The sequence below is a fragment of the Styela clava genome, chromosome 1, assembly GCF_964204865.1.
Source record: "Styela clava chromosome 1, kaStyClav1.hap1.2, whole genome shotgun sequence".
NCBI classification, from domain to species: domain Eukaryota; kingdom Metazoa; phylum Chordata; class Ascidiacea; order Stolidobranchia; family Styelidae; genus Styela; species Styela clava.
Genome location: NC_135250.1, coordinates 4,610,134 through 4,630,396, shown reverse-complemented (window position 1 = coordinate 4,630,396; position 20,263 = coordinate 4,610,134). Strand labels below are relative to the sequence as shown.

General features: G+C 35.9%; 2 protein-coding genes across 4 annotated transcripts in view; one reads left to right on the top strand and one right to left on the bottom strand.

The window, feature by feature from the left end:
- Positions 1 to 20,263, top strand: part of LOC120325375 (GLIPR1-like protein 1) — a 203,947-nt gene that overhangs the window by 171,000 nt on the left and 12,684 nt on the right. The gene's annotated exons all lie outside the window — the stretch shown is intronic.
- On the bottom strand, positions 350 to 8,762 carry LOC120348659 (GLIPR1-like protein 1). Of its 2 annotated transcripts, XM_039418849.2 has the most exons (8): positions 8,607 to 8,762; positions 7,842 to 8,004; positions 7,013 to 7,157; positions 6,215 to 6,330; positions 5,557 to 5,622; positions 4,435 to 4,568; positions 3,956 to 4,069; positions 350 to 2,988 (listed from the first exon to the last, which is right to left on the bottom strand). In XM_039418849.2, the coding sequence occupies exons 1-8, from the start codon at positions 8,713 to 8,715 to the stop codon at positions 2,858 to 2,860; spliced, it is 978 nt and encodes a 325-aa protein (XP_039274783.2). In that variant the 5' UTR covers positions 8,716 to 8,762; the 3' UTR covers positions 350 to 2,857. The 2 variants fall into 2 exon arrangements, with proteins under 2 accessions (XP_039274783.2, XP_039274785.2); XM_039418851.2 differs by lacking the exon at positions 3,956 to 4,069.

The following is a 20,263-nucleotide window of genomic DNA, read 5'->3' as shown; positions in this document are numbered from 1 at the left end:
TAACAGGGACGAATTATTTATTTGTATTTCCTATTCCAAAGCACATCATCCCTAATTAGAGGCGGGTTTATCACAAAGTCCACGTGTCTTAGTTGAGCAAAATCCTATACTTATTTTAACCTAAACGACTGTGATTTCCCAAATTTGGCCTAAAAGTGTTGCGAGGACAACGTATATCTCACACCTAGTTCACAGACTTATTGATTAGAATTTGACAAAGCGCCATTTGATCAAACAACAACCTCAGATCCAGCTATCTCCGATTGGGATTTTGGTACCTTTCCAATTTCTCTCATCATCGAAACTCCAGACGTAAAACCAATACATAATGGATAAAGTAAGTTACGAGTATATATAATATTGTGTATTTAATCAAAAAAGTTATCTTATTTATGATTTAGAATCTAAAATGGTGCTCAAATGATGCAGAATGATTACAATTTTAAATATGATCACAAAGATAGAATTAATGCCGCATCGGCATTCTTAATTCCCGGGATAAGACCTGTCATATTGATACCATTTTAAAGACTTGGGTTGTCTGTATTATCAACGAAAATGTTGGAACCAAAGGATGACTTCCCTAAGTATCAACTTTCTTACCAGTTCCTTAACCTTAGCCAATAAGCAAGATGTCAATGGTGACGTACCGTCGCTCAGACATTGTTTAAACATTGGCCCGTTTTTGTTGTTTTACTAATTATTGGTCAATTTTTAAGCGGTGCTTTGAATTTTAGGTATAAATCAAACAACTCCATGAATATTTTGTCTTCTGAAGAATTTACTTGAGTTGCGGTAATCACGATTTAGTTTCGAAAAACATGCGATAAACTAGCAATCAGTGCTTTTGAGTGACATTTAAACTGGTAAATATTAGGAATCAAAATGATGGTTACGAACATGTAAACCATGTTGTTAAACGCAAATTCACAAAAACACTCAAAAAGGAATAAACATTTTACAATAACAAGCTATAATAGAGAAAACTTTTCTGGAGCCAAGGGTCGCGCAATTCGTCTACAAGAAGCACAAATAGACGTTGCAGTTGTGGGTGGGGCCAATGGTGGGATTCAGTCGGTTCGCACCGGTTCTATAGAACCGTCTTACGGAATTTTATAAGATCATCAAACCGGTTAGCATTACTGGATACTGTCAATGGATTTTTGCACCTTATCTGACACACCGATTTTTAAGATCCAGTAGCTAATGTGTTTTTTTTTTCAAAATGTTTACCTTCAGGTTTTTAGGTTCATTATCAACGAGCAGCAATGTAGACAATCCCCAACATCATCAAACATTTTGATGGTAATTTTGACATTATGATGCTTAACCATTATTTTGAAATGTTAGTTAGGTATTAAATAAAAATGATCAGTTTATTTGCTAAAAAGATATGTCTTTTTGTAACAGAACCGGCCGAAAAATATGACTTTTGTGATGGAACTGGCTGACAAATCATCTGAATCCCACCAATGGGCGGGGCCAAACTTGGCGAATTAGCAACTAATTATTGAATATAAAAAAAATCAATCAACATGTTACAATACTAGCAGTTATATTATAATTATACAGTGGTAGGGTATAGAGAAAATTTTTTGGAGGCCGAAGCTCGCGGAATTCGCCTACAAAAAGCACAAATAGACGTTGCAGTTGTGGGCGGGGCCTGACTCGGCGAATTAGCAATAAATCATTAAATATAGATACATCAATCAACACGTTACAATAATAGCAGTTATATTATGATTAATTTATATAATAAAAATTTAAATAAAAATTTCGTCCTAGACGATGCTTTTTGAAAGCTCTTCACAGTTTTATGCAAATGCTTTTACCCCAACAAAGGAAGGTGTTGCTTTTTAAAAAACAAGGCAATTAGGCAACATGTCCTTTTACGGTATAAAAGCATGAAGAATAAGATAAAATGCTGTGACTCGTTCGGTATCATCTATCGGTACGTTTGAAACTCGCGAAAGCACTCCAAAAGCTGCGTAATTTTTTTTCAATAGTAAGGTAAAGGGAAAACCTTCCTGGGGTCAAGGGTCATGGAAATTTACAACAAGCAGCACAAATCGGTGTGGCCGTTGTAAAATTAGGTAAAGTCATGAAAAGCTCAACCTATCACAATATTAGTTTTATATTGTGGTCAGTTTTTATATTAGAAACTAAAAGTAAATGTTTGAATTTTGTGTTAGTAGACGATGTTTTTTACAGTTCACAAAAAGCAATTCCAGCGGAGGCTTTACCTTAATAAATGAAAGTCAGGTATGCTAAACATATTAAAAATGAAATAAAAATGCTGCGATGAAATAGCCCGATATTTGATATCGATACTTTCAAACTTGAAAATGCACTACAAAAGAATTTTTTGCAATAGTAAGGTAAATGAAAAAACTTCCTGGGGTCAAGGGTCGTGGAAATTTACAAACAGCAACCAGCAGCACAAATTGGCGAGGCCGTTGTAAAATTGAGTAATAGGCAAAATAATGCTAAAGTTTTAAAAAGTTGAACATATTACAATATTAGTAATCATATTACTCTCAATTTTTATATTAGCAATATTTTCGTTTTAGATCAGACAATGTTTGTTACAAGCTGTTTACAGTTCACGAAAGGCAATTTCAGCAAAGGCTTTACCTTAGTAAATGAAATAACGTATATTTCTGCGGTTTGAGATCAACAGCCTGGTATGAGCAAAAGCTCTGAAAAATAACGTAAAAATTTTTTTTCAATAGTAAGGTGAAGAAAAACATTTCTGGGAGTGAAAATCGTCTACTAGCAGCAGCTTAAAACAGGCATAAGGCATACAAAATGGAAGACTGCATGTGAATTATCTCAAAAATGCAAGGAACAGTAAAGTTTAAGGATAAAACATTTTGCTGGAACAGGCGGCGAGAAACAAGTATATCATCAGAATTCTGGTCTGGGATGCTTCAACACGATTGGTAGATGAAGTTACCGTTCCATTGTTACCTTCCGTGCTGGTCACCACTGAAAAATGAATCAGATTTTAACGCTGATGGTAGTTTTAGAAAAAACATAATCTCGGGCATATGATACATAGTATCTCGCAGTTATACACAGTGTATTTGAAGAAACTCCGAGCAGTTAATTTGCCGAATACGGTTTCTGATCCGGGCTAATGGTTTACCAAAATTTTGAATCCGAAATAGGTTTAAAAAAAGCTATCTCTTTAATTACTAGTAAAAGAATAGTCCATTTAGCGGTTGAAAGTTTACAATCGACTTTGTTAAATATAAAGCTCCGACTCCACAACGGGGTTAGATAAATTTCGAGAGAATTTAACTCCGACCTCAAGTCCATGGATGCAAAAATGGCAGACTTCAACTCAAGAGCACCAACAGGCGACCACTACTAATTGTTCGAAAGCACCGGCATCTTTCTGTCTCGGTGGTGTGTTTCAACCCAAGATTTCAGAGTATGATGTCATAATAGTTGTGTTTAAAACTTTAATAAGTAGCCCACCGCATCCACACAGTGTCTGCGTATAATTAATCCTCACGTAGTCTACATAGCTTGTCGATGGTCAACACTTATCAATCTCTCATAATATTTCAATCTAGTGGTTCCCAAACCTTTTAAGCCACGCACCTTTTAAGAATTATTTAAGTCTCGCGCCCCACCTTGAAAATAACTAGCTAACAATAAGCTACAAATAACAGATTGTAAGTCGCCAGTATGTTTTATTCGAAAAACCTAAATTTGTCACAACAACATTTTAAACAATAAAGAAATGTAAATATCCTAAGGCGGGCAAGATCAAATCTAACAAATATTTTCAATTTTAATTAGCCCCCCAAGAAGAATTGTATACGTCTTGCTTGTAGGGCGCGCCCCGTCGTTTGGGAACCACTAGTTAAATCAAATGCGACTCGTAATCAGCAAACTCGAATTCATGTATTAAAGACAATCAAGCTTTAATCTTAGGGTAAGTTACTTGTAGTATTTGAAGTTGGAACCGTCTCAATCAATTGTGTTGTCGAGTAAATTGTAGGTATACCATCGTGGGTTGTATCACCTAGTTTACCAGTAGTGACGATATTTTCTGCACCTGTATTTTAGTATTGCCCACTCATTTATGACTACCCAGGTTTGTCATGGATATAGTCCATTATTAATATAAATATTTTATGAATTCAGAAGTGAATCAAATCTTTCTTTAACTTTTGAAAATATGAAGTGTAGGGAAATCTGAGACTCAAAGTCAGAAAGGCGAATAATTGAATAAATTTCCAAACGCGTACTTTAAATTTGTACATGTTGAGATGAAAATATTTGTATATGGAGGCAATACTTGACGACAATAATCACACGTAAAAGGGCCATATTTCAGCGCAATAAATTGTCCTAACAATGGGCCGAAATATTTTTGAGAAGGTTAAAATACCTCATTAAAATAGAACAAAATTGTCTTACTTGTTGTCGCAATTGTGAAAGGAACATCTCTAGCTGTATTATTGCATAGTTGATCTATACACAGATCCCCTGTCTCACATTGGCTACATGGTGTGCCTTTGATGTATGGTTTGAAAGCACTGCCGCCTGCCAATCTAATGATATAAAGAATATAGATTTAAGATAGAACAATAGATTTTGAAAGTTTTAAATAATAATAAATATTGTGCTATTATCTGAAAACCTCTTCAAAAAATAAAATGTTTGAATTTTTGTGAGTGTCCATGATTTTATAGCTTGCCAATCTGCGAGAGGCGGTGTTGGTCGTCGAAGTATACCAGATTATTAACATTATTTCAACTTATGTTATAGTGGGGTCTTGGATGGCGTGCCAATTTAATTAAGATTAATCTTTTTGCCCAACTTCGTATCCGATTCCCAACTCCGGCGAGTTTAATTTTGACTCAAGCATCCACTATGAAATCAAGTGAGTTTAAAAATAAATTTTATTTCGACTACACATCCTTGACTCTTACAATGATTCGGATAGTACTTTTCGTACTGCGTTTGCTGAATGTATGCATGTATAACCTCGACCTTAATGACTCGATTTAGGCTTGAGACCGGATGATTGGCTTAATCTTATCTTAAAGTCAAATTTGACTAACGCTAATTGATTTTAAAGAGAAAAGTTATTTAAATATTAACTCCCAGTTCTGTTTCATAAATTTGGGACGTCCGTAGTGCGTGTAACAGGTTTTAGGGTTAGGCCAGAATTTGATTCCTTTTCCCCCTATTTTAGTTCTGTTACGAGTTCGGGACTGTCTAGATTAGTCAAGTAAACATACCCCCTGCCCATAGGTTTCAGTCCCTTCACACAATTTGATGTAAAGTAGGCGAACAAAATTAGTTACCTCCATATTGGTATACACACTTCCGGAGCGCCATGAATTTCTTACTTATATATTATCCTCCCATATTGTCAATACGTGATTTAAACTTAGTCTCTGCTATTTTATCAAAAGGTTACAAAGTCATTCGTAGCATATCGTCGCCACTGTATTCGGCTCGTAATTATTGAGAGAAGTTGATTAATTTAGTGCATTTCATATTAACAGGTAAATATACGTCAATTAAACTTACACTTTATTGCCACCAGGTCCATAATTGCAACTGACAAGGCGGGATCCATATCCGCCTCCGATGTTTCTAAATAGAAAATTTAAGTGGGATATTAATCAAGGAAATCGACTACACCCCCACGTTTGTAGTCATATTGACATTACACAACAGCTTCAACCTGAAGAGTCGGGCACAAATCTAGAAATGGGTTCAAAAAGTAAAAAAACACGAGTGAGCGTCGTATTACGTCATAATACAACCCCCCCCCCCCCTTTTCCCTTCAAATTTTGAGCTGGCTACGCTCTTGCGCTACAGTACTAGTTTGAAGTAGATCGGACGCTAATATGGGAATACCTCACGTAATAGTAGCACCGAAAATTTACTTTCCTTATGGACCGGCAAACCTGTTAAAATCAAACGTAACATTTGGAAGTATATGTCCATAAAGTCCTTCACAATTTCAATTTTGTTATGAAGTCAGTTCTAAATATATCTCAACAGGATTTGTTGTTTTTCAAGCAGTAATTGTTTGAGTTTTTCACATCATTTAATACATTTGTGAGAGCCAAAAGAAATATATACCGGTACATATGAATGAAATGTCAAGAACGGGCGCGTATGATTTGAATAACTAAAAATCACCGATAAGCATTCTATTTCGTAAAACGAAGTTACTAACTTGCATTGTCCTATCGCACATCCAACCTTGTATGTTTCTGCCCAAACGATTTGAGTGTAATGCCCACATTGTTGTCCAGACTGACAACTAGCGGTTACATAGTCATAGTACTTGATCTAAAAATAAAAATAAGTACATTATATCGAATCGAAATAACACTTTTGCAGAGATGATAATGCCAAAAAATAATTTCTTTAATACACTTTTGTACTATCACAATGGCACACTGGGAGACCGCCTCAGAACTTGGTCCAGAACTCAGAACTCCATGGTTACCGGGATTGTCGATGGTAGTGAGATTTTTAAAAAATTTAATTTTTTTTATTTGAAAAAATAAACTGATCAAATATATCCTGAATATATCATAATGCCAAGTATTGAAACCCCTAACCTTTGTCATTGAATCAGCCAGCCTGCTGTACCTGTACATACAGTGGATTTATTGGCGCGTTGTGAGGTCAGAGTTCAATACGAATTCCCTTCGTTCCGGGATCGATGTCGATAAATAAAATTAACAATACTAAAGGTTTCGTTAACTCAAAACGAAATGATTATGCTGACCATAACGTTCCTTTACAATTTCAATTCCGTTATGAAGTCAGTTCTAAATATATCTTAACCAGGTTTGTTGTTTTATCAGTAATTGTTCAAGTATTTGTTCCTAATTTAATACATCTGTGAGGGCCAAACAGTATATGGTATCGATAAAATGCCCTTTGCATTTGAAATTTTTTAAGACTTTATGGACACCCTATATATCATCTACTCAGTGTCACCTAAAAAATAAGCGTACATTACCTCGTCATACCAAAGTTTCACTATTCCGTTTTTTCCCATCATTTCATTAAAATAATATGATTCTCCAGCATAAAGATTTTCCCCGATGTATGAAAAAACGCTTGTTCTTAGATCACTGGAAACAGTATGCTGGACATTGCATGTTCTGTGGTTGAAAATATAAAGTATAGTAGTTTGAAAACTCTTGGATTCATACTTTTGTAATAAGGTATTAGAACTATGGGTGTCGCTGCTCGATAACCAGTTTGGTTCCCCGCGACTTTCTTTCCCCAATAAAACTGTTATCCTTTTGCCGTAATTTATGACTGTGATATTTTTTACTGGTTGGAAAAAATAAACTTGACTTGAAAAAAGTTTAGAAAAGAAAAAAATGAAACATGACGAAGAAGGGGCGAGTATTTATTTGGGCCAGATTGGCTACCGATATGGGGACCGGTTCCGCACACAAACTCGAACGTCTTTTTCAACGCTTTATTGCTTACTTTTTAAAGATTGACTGAAAGTCCGACGAATTTCAAACTAATGAGATGAATTTTTGCTTGGATATGTTCGACAGCGACATAACTCTGTGAAGATCCTCTCTAAGATATCGTTAGTTTGGAGTAAATGGCGCGAGTAGGCGTCATAATAATGATTGATTCACAAATATGCGTAGTATTTTTTATGCGCGCATCGCCATAGCCAAACATTTTGTTGGACTCCGGTGCCGTGGTGGAAAATGAGCTTGATTATGCGGAAATAAAAGCACTTTATCATATTCATTGGCAACAATCATAGTTTGTTGCACGAATGTACACTAAAGTAACATAAATCATAATATCAAACTTACTTCACTACATCTTCAGCAAAGGCTGCAAGTTCGTCATCCCAGGTCATCAGTCTCATATTTGCGGCTTCAGGATTGCTAACATTCCGGCGGTAATAGTTATGAGAATCGACCCATTGCTGTTTATGAGTAGCCTCCATGGGTGAATGGTATAGAAAATCGGACGCTGAATATACAATAGAATGAAAATCATAACAGGGGGTAATTTTGTATCATCGATGATAAGAATACATTTATTCAGACACATTATATACATTTATAAGATGTATAATTAATAGAAAGAACTCGACTCGGTGGCTGGCGCATCATGCTAAGCGTTAAGAATACGCTCGCCATCGCACCTCTGACTACCCTGAAATTATGTGCCCGAGCATACTAAGGCCCGCGAGCCAAATGAAGCCCGCAGACAAATCTTCTGTGGCCTCCGAACTACCATTTCCAATGTACAAAAAGTGCTTATAAATATATTATCTGTGGATGTTCCACATATGATTAACTCACGCCGCATCACGTTTAATCGCTTTACTTGATAAATTTCGAGATGACTACTAAATTAAATTCAGATATTCAGGGGTGTGCAACTTCTAATACACGAGGGCCAGATCGCACGTATCACATTAAACTGAATATGATAAGTTTCGCGGGTCATTCGAAATCGGCACTTCTCCGCGGGCCCCACAATTTTTCCTTGTGGGCCACATTTGTCCCGCGATTTTCAGGTTACACACTCCTGAAGTAAATCATTTTATTGGCTTAAAAACAGCTTACCTTCAACGTTTAGTGGAACAAATATTGCCAGGAACAAACTGCTCATCAAAATGGCGACATCCATTATTTTAAATAAGTATATACTGTAGCAGTAATTCTGAATTAACATTAACTAAATAGACAAAAGAGAGTCTAAGGCACTCCAGAAGTGTACCAATGCAGCAATATGGAGGTAACTAATTTTACATCAGGTTGTATTGAGGGACTGAAACCTATGGGCAGGGAGTATATTCACTTGGCTAACACAGACAGTCTTCGAACTCATAATAGAACTAAAATGAGGAAAATCGGAATAGAAATATGACCTAACCCTAACCTGGTGCACACACTACGGGAGTACCCTTCCAAAATGCTACGTACGTGACATATCCGGCGGCTACTAAATAGTATTATACATAAAGCGTCTAGATATACCTCAATGTGACGTTATCATAAAAATAAACGTCGACTTCAACCACGCGGAAATAGAAGTCATTATGAGTGTGGGAGTTTCATTAGCTGGCTGGCATTGCTGCACTTTTGCATTTTCACTCTTGCATAGGATTTACATTGAGCTTTCGCGATGCAAAAATAATAAACGTTTTACCATTTCAAGCAACGATATTATGCAAATATCCTATAGATATGGATATTTTGAATCTGTCTCTTGGAAGAATTTAACAGTGGTATTTACATATAAAAGCTACACCTATTTTTGTTTGTGAATAGTTTATTGGTATTAGCTGCTATCAACAACCATACCCAGCAAGGGTAATCAGGTAAAGTTGCCGCCTAGCTACCGTTTCCCTGACAGCGTAGACTAGGGTTGCCATACCGTCCGGAATTTAGGGTTAAATTTTGCGTCCATGAAAAATTCAAAAAAAAAAACGCTCAACTGTCCGGAATCCGGAATTTTACTGCATCTGCAATCGTGCTGTAAATATGTAAATCCTATCCTAAAACTGCTTGAAGTTTTGTGTTAAGAACTACTAATAAGCGTTAGACATCGTTAATACGTTGTCGGTGGCTTGCATCACGTTTACCGGTACTGTTTCTGCTTTACCTGATGGATCGAGATCGTGCTTTGAGGATATTTACTTAAATATAGCTCATACAATGCTGCTTGTTTTAGCAAACAAATTGTGTACTTAAGAACAGAAAATTTGTCTAACAGCTATTTATTTTTACAAAAAATAACTTTTACAAAGTTTTTTAAGGGCATATGTTATATTCCACTTGTAGATGCTCAAAATGTCGTCCGCGCATTTCAGAGCAGTGTCTTAACCTAGAAGTCCAAGCTAGTGTAGCACTTAAAAGGTTAAATTGTGGAATATCGTTCCAATTCAACCTATACTTGTACGCATTTTATAAGTGATCTTCTGACCTTCAAACTATTTTCCGCTTCTCCAGCGACCACTCTGTAGTACCTACTTACATATCGTTGGATGCTTGCACGAGGTCTTGTGTGCTCGGAGCAAAACAACGTGAATTCATGAAACTCTCGTTTGCTAAGCATGACCCATTATTCACTCCACTGACTAATCCAGTATAGTGTTAAATTTCGTATGGGATTTTGGTCACATGACAAATTTTGGTACTCCAAAAGTATGGGCACCAAGATGTCGCAAAACCTGAATTCTAACCGGTACACACATACTATGTTCAGGTTGTGCGCCATCTTGATGCGCATACTTCTGGAGGTCCCAAATTTTATAATGTAATTTTTTATGAATGACTCTTCACGACGGCTGTATAGCATATATAACTTGACAACAAGGTTTGATAATATTTGCGATTTGGCGTCATTCTCTATCACCGACAAACACTTAATTATACAACAAATATTTGTGCTTGGCACGAGTGCAAACACCGAATAAAAAATAAATACCGTATACCAGGTGAAGCGATTAAAGTTAGAAACGTATAAGAAGAATTGTTATAAAGTTTTTAATGTTTTATTTGAACAAGGCTCTAAACATCAAAAACATCAATACGAGCAGGATCGTTATTTTTTATTCCTCATATACTTCGTTAAGTTATCATCCGTCTTTCTTTCGCAAACAGGTCTCATTACAACGAAATGCGAAGCCGTCCCATAAAGCTCAAGTCTTTGGGCGCGCCAAATTTTAAAAGGCTTTTTACGTGATCCGTGAGCAAAGAGATTTCGTCATGTTGTACATTAACCATCCTCTTCTTTGCAAAAAACAGACCACACTAATCGTATTCTCAAATTCTGCACCTATTGTTACGTGCGCCGACTACAACCTGATCTAAGTACATTAGGCATCTCTCTTATTCATAGATGTATCTTTTCATAAAATATGGTTTTTCCGGCGATGTGTTCCTCAAGTTATTTCATATTCTTGTTAATCCCAAAAGAAATATTTTTATCTTCATTTATATATTCACGTTTATTAGTAAACTATTCATGATAGGATGGCGCCAACTACATTCATTGCTCAACCATTGTGTTTTGTCTGATTGGCTAGCGCGATTGCGTCATAGCGTATGAGTTTGTGATAACTTCCGCCCTCAAATAACTATCTGTCGCATGCCTTCAGCCTGTTTGCACGTTCTCATTCTCTTTAATGCTGACAAAAGTCATTTCCTGAATGTCTACATAAAGTAAAATTTTTAGTGGTATAGCTACATTACATCTATCTAAAATCTAAATCTACGGTACATAGCCATCAGACGGACTTGAAGACGCATCTTATTCCGGCACTCACCCAGTCAAGATCTTTTTCAACAAAATTAAATGCGAAACAGTTGAAAAGCAAAAAAATATAAATTTTGTTGTGTGATTTTACCAGCTTTTCATATGCTAAGTATTACTGAATGCTGGATACCATTTGTTCTGAGTTTTGTACTCTTTCAGGTCAGTGCGCGGAAGTATGAATGGTGACTTTAACTCATGCCGATGTCAAATTTTTCTCTTTTGTTGTCGTATCAATTTCTCCATATAGACCAATTAAAACCTTGAAATTAGACTCGTTTAAATATCTCTAGCTTCCGTCAAGTCAGTATAATCGACCTGAGTGCAGTGAATATTTATTGTCCCAAACGTGAGGCATACGTGATTTATGCGTCGTCTCTCGTTAGGTATCAGGTGAGTCACAAATTCTGTTGCGTAACGCATAACGTCACGACGTTAGTTTAAACTCAGCCGTACTTTTAAATAGCCGCTTATGACTCGTGGATTAATCTGCGATCGCTGCATAATTGTTGAACTAAATTAGTTGGTATCTGGCAACATTAAACGATTAAATTATTTATTATAATTTGAAATGGTATATCGTAATATTCTTTTTATTATTACTGAAAATTCGTTTCAAATAATGCTTTTTTTTCAACTGGGAAAAAGTTATTAACTAACAATTAGATGTAACTTCATAAACTAAAGCAAATATTTTGAATTAAATTTGGCATTTGGTGCAAATTATTATATCTGTTATTAGGCAGAAAGAAATCTGTTTAAGAGCACATTTTATCCCACGTAATAGTTAGGTGAAGGAATGGTTTATCGTACCAATTGCGCTGCCATGTTTGAAAGAGTGTTTGTATTCGCGTAAAGACTTGTTCTTTACTAATGTGTTCAATTGTTTTCAGTCTGTATTTAAAACGGCCGAGAATTGTGCTCATTTGAACCTAACATTCGCCCTAATAGGTTCATCACATCAGGTGGCCTTTTATCTTTCCGTCGTGCCCATTAAATAAAAGGATTGACATTGTTTAGCCCTGTCTATTGAAAGGTTGAGAAAGTACCGACTTATTCACTTCCTTCGTTTGTTCACGAATATACACAAATGCAAAAATTTGACAATATGCTAAATATAGGGTGGCCAAAAGGTACGGTATCAATTATTAACAAGTAAATATTACTAATAACTGTTTACCTATGTCTGGACCGCCGTGTATGTTCGTGCCATACTATTGGTTTCTGAAATTATGCATTACCAAAAATACAAGGCGGCCCAAAAAAACGGTTTGCACAAAAGTTACCATCTCTCTAAATTAGGGGTTTTCTGCCTTTTTTTTTTATCTCGTGACCCACTTTCGTTGCACAAAAAAATCTGCGACCCATTAACTTTCTCACGCATGGGAGAAACTCCAAAAAATACTGAAAATTCTATTCGCAAAGATAGGCACTTCTATATTACCATTTAGTAGCAAAAACAGCATTTTCATACAATCAAATTTAACCAATATATCAATGAGTCTAACAATTTTGAATAGATTTGTGGCTCACCTGAGAATCTTTTTGTGGCCCAACAGGGAGTGGGCCATGGCCCACTAGCTGAGAAACCGTGCTCTAAATTATCTAGAATAGAATATGCTACAAATTACCTGCGTTCTGGTTTTTGGTCACTGTGTACTATATAATCTTATCAACTATTTATAACTACTTATGCGAAGTATTGTGCAGGGTGCGGAGGTGAGAAAACACATTTGACCTCTAGAATGATCAACGTTTATAATGTACAGTTTAGATAAGGGGGTGTAACCTTTAATACAGGAGGGCAAGATACAAATAACTGGGTGAACCGCGGGCCGCAGCTATTTAACATGGGCGTTCTAGTAGTTGTAGGCACAACAATTCTGGTTATTGATCTTATGACATGCGCTGTTCGCTTTGCACAAGCTAGCTGTTGTAACTTTCTAGGCATAGATAATAAACTGGACTCAGATATATGCTTTGCAACGCAAAAAGATTGGGATCACTTGTACGTACCAGATTAAACTAAATTAATTAAAAACTCGTTTCGCGGGACACACAATTTTTCCTTGTGGGCCGCATTTAGCCCGCAGGCCGCAGTTTGCATACTCCTGGTTTAGATGTTTAAACAAAATGGTCTAAAAGTATAATTTGAAAAAAATATTTTTGTTGCATTTTTTGGACATGTATGAGGTATATTATGGAGAGCTCTGTACCTTGGGAACAAAAATTATGTTATACAATATGGTCGTTTTTGATTCATTTGTATTTATAGGATGCTATGCACAAAATTTATTTTCATAGCTGCATAATTCAAGGAAGTCATGAACGCATTTATGACAGGACGATGATGCAGATTGAGTACGTCCCCCATGCAACCTCAGATAAACCTTACTTCCGCGTAGCATTGCTACGTTAGTGGATATCGCTGTTAAACAAATAAAGAAAAATTACTTGTAAAAAAACGGAAACCTAAGCGATTTATCACGTTCTCGAACCGTTTGCTGGCAGCTCTTGAGCTATCAATACGTATAAGCGGAGGTTGTTTATTTTAATAAAAATAATGGTCAAGCATATAAGTAAATAAGTTTGTGAGTGTCAACTCTCTAGAACTCGCGCAAATAAGCAACCAAATATGTGCAATAGTAAAGTATAGGGAGTATTTTTCCGGGGTCAAGGGCCGAGGAAACATCCATATTTTCAGCCATCTTAGGCTCAAAAGTGTTCTCCATGAACTTCAGTCATGTGGAATTCACTACCCTCTGTATAATATCCATATTTCAAATTACATTGCTTCGAGGCTCGCGTCAATACTCACATTCTAACCTGGAATTCAACGACCATAATTTGGTGCTCAATAAGTATGTGTACCAATGGGGAGGTAACTAATTTTGTTCACCTAATTTAAATCAAGTTGTGTAAAAGGACTGAAACCAAAAGGGTATATTCAGTTGGCTAACACAGACAATCCCCGAACTCGTAATAGAACTAAAATAAGAAAAATCAGAATAAAATTATGGCCTAACCCTAACCTGGTACGCATATTATGAGAGTACTGATCCAGAGGCTCTTGGTACTTCAGTGATCTTCCGTAACTTCCATAAGATATCAGTCTTCTTTACTTATGGGAGCGCGTGGCCTTGCGTTAATCAAATTAACATTGTCGGATTGATTTGATTTAAACGACCTAGGCCCAAATATATATTTTCTCAAATCAAATTTGCCATAAATTTATTGTCAATGTTTGGCTGTGGTTAGGGTTGCCACTTCTGGATACATTTTTTTCGAATCGAATCTCGAATCAAACATTTTCGACTCGAATCTTTCCGATTCTGATTCCATTAAGCTTTTTTTTTTATTGCATGCGTATATTTGCTCAAATCCACAGAAAAGCTCAAATCTAGCAGAGAAAACTTGAAAATGGAATATGCTAGTAGACAGCGAGGATGATAAAGAGTTTTTCAGTAAATACCCAACACTTATTTCCATCATATTAAAAAAGATCTAGGTGTCATATATATCACCAATAAATGCATTGATGAAATCTTGCTTATCTGTGTTATCAACTTATCTGTGAGTCTTTCAATACCGGGTTATTATTGTGTAGATTTACACATGCAGTAGTACTTCTTGTATCAGGGCTAAGGCAATTTGATGGAATTTATATTACAAAATAAGTAGGGAACAGTTGTACTGTTATGTCATAAACACAGTAACAGCACTGCTTTCCTCTGTCCCACAACAGTATCTATGTGACTATGGTATTTCACTTCTTGTTATTTTGAATAAAGGCCGGCCTTATTACAGATTTTTTATCTTCAAACTTTTAGTACAATATTTTATATTTATGCGAGCAGCATAGAGTAATACGAAAAAAACATTCCAATTGCATCTGAATTGCTATAAATGGGAAATGCTTACGAGAATATGCTTAAGATAAGAATAAGACGAGAATAAGACGATAAAATTAACCACGATTAAATTAATTAATTTCGAGAAAAAACAATCGTTGAACCGACTACGATTGCGAACAAAAATTTCCTTAAATATTAGAGACAATATTATTAGTGGCTAACAGCGTTATTGACAAACTCGGGCTTGATTACTATCATGGACTACGTTTAATTTCGTAATTCAAAAAGCCCAAATGTGCATAATGACGCCGCGCTGACGAGCGATAATTGGTCGGCGCTGTATCTCGATCAAACATGGTCGCTGGGGCTAAAGTAAGACGACATTCGCACAGTATGCTTGGTCTGGTATAAAATCTGACACGTGTTGATGTAAAACAGTGCACAAGTTGCCATTCCTCAAGTAATATCTACTCCCACCTGTCCGTTATGATATTTGCTAGAAATAATCCGAAACGATTCATTCCCGCTTGTATCGCCCTAACAAAATTAAAAATAAAATACTACTTTTTTATGTAACAGCTGATAAAACGTATATGTACTATTACATTATGTCTCCCTGATTTCGTTTACCGCCACTCGAGTGGAAGCCCCACAAACGCAAAAATAAATAAATATATATTTTAGGATGAGAAACATGATTGTCAATTAACATTGCCGGCCGATGAACTCATTCAGTAATAGTTCTCTTCAAATGTACGCGAATTATTTCACTCAGAACAAAGTTTAAATTAAATTTTAATCAAAATTGAATATTGGCTGATTCTTAAGCTCATCGTGTCTGGTGTACCATAACTTAGTCGCAGCGCAGGTGTACGGTTGAAAATTTTCATCAAAATTATCACGAATTTTCGGGTATACGATTCATTTAAATTCGCGCATAATAGATTAGTGGAAAACTGAACTCGCAGTTTGGGGAAAATTACGCAACATATCTTGTAAAAGTCTTGTGTTGTGCTAAACTTGAAACAAATGACGGCAGATAAGTGAAAAAGGTAATCACGAAAAATTAATTTTCATTTTTTTCCGTCCCGTAATTTGGTGTTATTTGGAGTGCCGCATAAACGCATTCGGCAGATTTAACGCCGCCGAAAACAACATTAACAAACGTTCAATGTTTATTTTTTTCGGAAAATCACTCTCTTTTTCCGAATCGCGTAAATCTGATTCGAAAAAGATGCGATTCGAATCGATTCGTAAATCTAAAAGTGGCATCCCTAGCTGTGGTGAAGCAATTACTTTAAAATCATGTTAACAAATACAATACCAACACTGATATTGGTTTGGTATCCATGTATTTAATTCTATTGCCACATCTGTACAATAATTTTAGAACCAAGTACTTCTGAGTGGAGCGTTCATGACCTGCTTTCGAGAAAATCCCAACAGATAATAGGATAAAATACAAAGTTGATAAAACAAAAGGAGGTATTCGTATCGTATCCCGAATCTATTCATTCTTTGAAAACTGAACCAATATTTCGTAATTAAATCATTGCGACGTGATGTGGGTTCTTCATTGTACAACAATAATATTATAAATACCTATGGTAACATGCAGCAATAATATATTTGAAAACCGTTATACACTAAGTCTTAGGCGTCAAATATTATGCCGGTATTATTTCTTTTTATATCTGATCTTTAAAAATATTTTGCAATTGATACATTGCAACATGATACTTGTTTTTTTCTTGTACAACAAAGCTCAAAGACGATTGAGTTCGAGACAATTAGTCATCCTAGCAACGGGCGTCAACTATTTTGTCTGGTTTATTTATGCTTTTAGATCTGACCTGAACTTTAATAACATTTTGCAATTGATATAACGACACACTATACATGTGTTTTCCATTTATAACAACGTTACACACGTGGGCGTCAATTTTAATGTTTAGGGACAACAAAAAACAACATTCGCAGACAGAAATGAAATACAGTATGCCATACAAGCACCGCACATCGCGTGGCTTTAATAAGCTCGGCCATATATTACCAGTCAGCTTTGCAGCATGTGACCTTATGAAATGGCGCCGCCGGAGAATTTGATTCCACGCTGTTGACAACTACAATTACGAAGTCGTGATTGAGGCAGATGTATCAATTTACCAGCTGTAATTTTAAAAATACCATAAAATACCTAAAATTTTAAGGCAATTCAACCTTTTAACCAACATTTCCTCTTTTTATGTACGTTTTAGCATGATTCAGTGTGTGCCAGATGCTAAATACTGCAAAACGTAATTTTGTTTAGCGGGTATTTTAGTTTATTGCTGAAAATAACACACGTAGATTTCGTAGAATTACTTTGATAATGCTTGTGTTCTGGGTCACGTCTTCGCAATATGACGCAATATCAGTTTTCGAATAAAATGAAACAGAGCACTCACTTCTGGTTGTGAAAAATATCTGCATAGCATAAGGGTAACCGTACATTTGAACCCACGTACATTTGAACCCATGTGTATATCTGCAGGTTCAATCTATAAGCGGGTGCTAAAACCCATGGGTTAGGGTTAGTATGGGTTCAAACAACTCCTCTAATTTTGAGGTATGACACCAAAGTTTAATTTCTAACTTGACTATAATTGTATTTGAATATCCAGAAAATGGGGTATATGCCGGTGAAGAGTGTCAGTCGAATACATGACACATTTTTATACGTTACAAATAGTTTTAACGGCACTGTGGGATTTTGTAACAGACGAGGAGGGTATCTAAATACAGTATTTGATAAATGTAGAGAAAATAGTCTGTAATTTTCAAAGTTTCGGCATGTGTCACATTATTCACTAAAATAACGTGAAATGTACATAGTAAATTTAATTGAGCAAAAACAGATAAAATGCCAAGAACTTGAATAACCTGTGCTTCAGTACCGTGATACGTTAGCATTATATTGTAGTGTAAAATAGTAGTTTAACTTCCTGGTAACTCTCTGCACTTGATTTATTATTTTTCATCGAAATTCTGATGTGTTGCCGTCACACGGTAATGACTCCAAAACCCCAATTCAGTCTGGGATATATATATGATCGCTCACAGCGGAAAATACTTGTTTTGGCTACAGTGTATACGTAATTTGCTTTTACCTCTTTTTGTGGGAAAATGGTTACATTAAAAATAGATATTTTCGCGATATGTATATATACCAAAGTTCACATCAGAAATACCGTTCTCGACTCGGATTGTCCTCAGTGGTAGTGTATGCGGAAATAATACAGAATGCGTTTCATTCACTGTGCGCTGCAAGCATTTTTTTCATAGTACTGAGAATTGATGTTGTGTGAAAAGTGAGGGGCGACATTTAACATTACAGCTTTTCCCAAGGTGTTTCACTTTGTGGAATTACAGTTCTACTGCCAGTGCTAGGCTAAATCGTCTCAATACTTTGCATTTGCAACGAGGCATTTCCGACGAGGTAGTCGCGAGTATAAACATATACAGTATATAGCTTTCAGCGACATAGTTGGCTACAATTCTATTACTACTGTTACGAGTGCTGTTATGACAATGATTTGAGCAATCTTGTGCATAAAAACAATTCGACGTAGACAAGTAATTTGTTGAGCCGAGCGTTAAATTTGCGAATTAATCGCGAGATATGAAATTTAATTAAGTTGTATAGTGAATATAATAGGTGGGAAATGGACAATTTACCAAACAGTATGCGCGCGATCAAACCGATTTTTAAACAGTTTATTTTGTTTTACCTAGCGTTGACCCTTTAACCCGATCTGCCACTTCTGTTCAGACTCGGGCGAGAGTTGTGGAAACGGAAGCCCATTGATTGTAAGCTCAAACGCAAGAAATGATGTATTTAAAAATTGTTTATTTTAAAAACGTGATAAATAGGAAGTTGTACAGTTCAATATTAGGTCTGTAAGTTTGGGCAAATCTTGAATACAATGTAAGGCAGTCAGAGGATAGTATGCGCGTTTTGGCTAGAAGATTCATCGTATGTTTGGGTTTGAAAGCTGTAACGATTTGCAATATAGCTCTAGTCGGGGATTAAACAACACTAGAGAGTTAGCGACAGAGCAGATTATAGGTGTTGGTAATCTTCACAAATGTTAAAGGTTGCCCAGGATTAATCGCGTAAGTGAGTGGTATTTTCCCTTGGTACAATTTTATTTTCGTAATCGATGTGTTTATAACATGCTTTAGGTACGCTCACTGGTAATATAATGCAAATCGAAAGATCCTCTCATTGAATTATTCAACTTTTTATGATTGCCGCATGCCTTTTAGCGTTGGATTTTCTGGTGAGCAAGTCTGACATTTGACGAAGCCCATCAAATTAATGGACATTTTTAATAAACCTCCACAGGATACATACAATACCGTATAAAGTAATTTATATTATATAAGTTTTATCTTCTAGCTGTATTAAAAGTTGCCTTTTCTGCTTGGTACCGGTATTGTGACAAGGTTACTTGCTAACGGTACGTTGTTATCAGTGTGAGAGGGGGAAATATTTACCTGAAAGCCGCAATTAGATAATTCTTACTTCACAAAATACTTGAATGAAGTGTCAGTTCCTGTGGTTCTCTTCACATTGGTTCGTTTTCAAAAATAATCCATAAGGTTTGAAATTCTAGCAGTCAGCATCATTTAACCATCTCAGGGTATAACGTTAGCTATGTTATATAGTAAATAAATAAGAGAACAATTCTAGGTAAAATGACTACAATGCTGACTGTCAATGTATAAGACAAAGTCCCGATTCGGCAATTTTAACACGCGTTGCGTGGAAATGAATTCGATTTGCATTGAAAAGCACGGTTGACTGGCCATACAAATCAAATTATGGCAACACTGCACAGCAGAAAAGATTCTGAAAGCGTTGCCGCATTCCAACGTTACTGCTGTATGAATTGATCTTGTGTCCATAAGTAACTTCTCATCGGAAGCTCGTTGGTCAATTGAAATTGCGTTTCCAGTAATGTAACAATTTCAGTTTTAGCTGGCGCTAGTAAAATTAAGTACCGTACGGTGTTTCATAATTATATGTAACAGTTGAGTTTCATTTAACTATATTTTTAGCAATA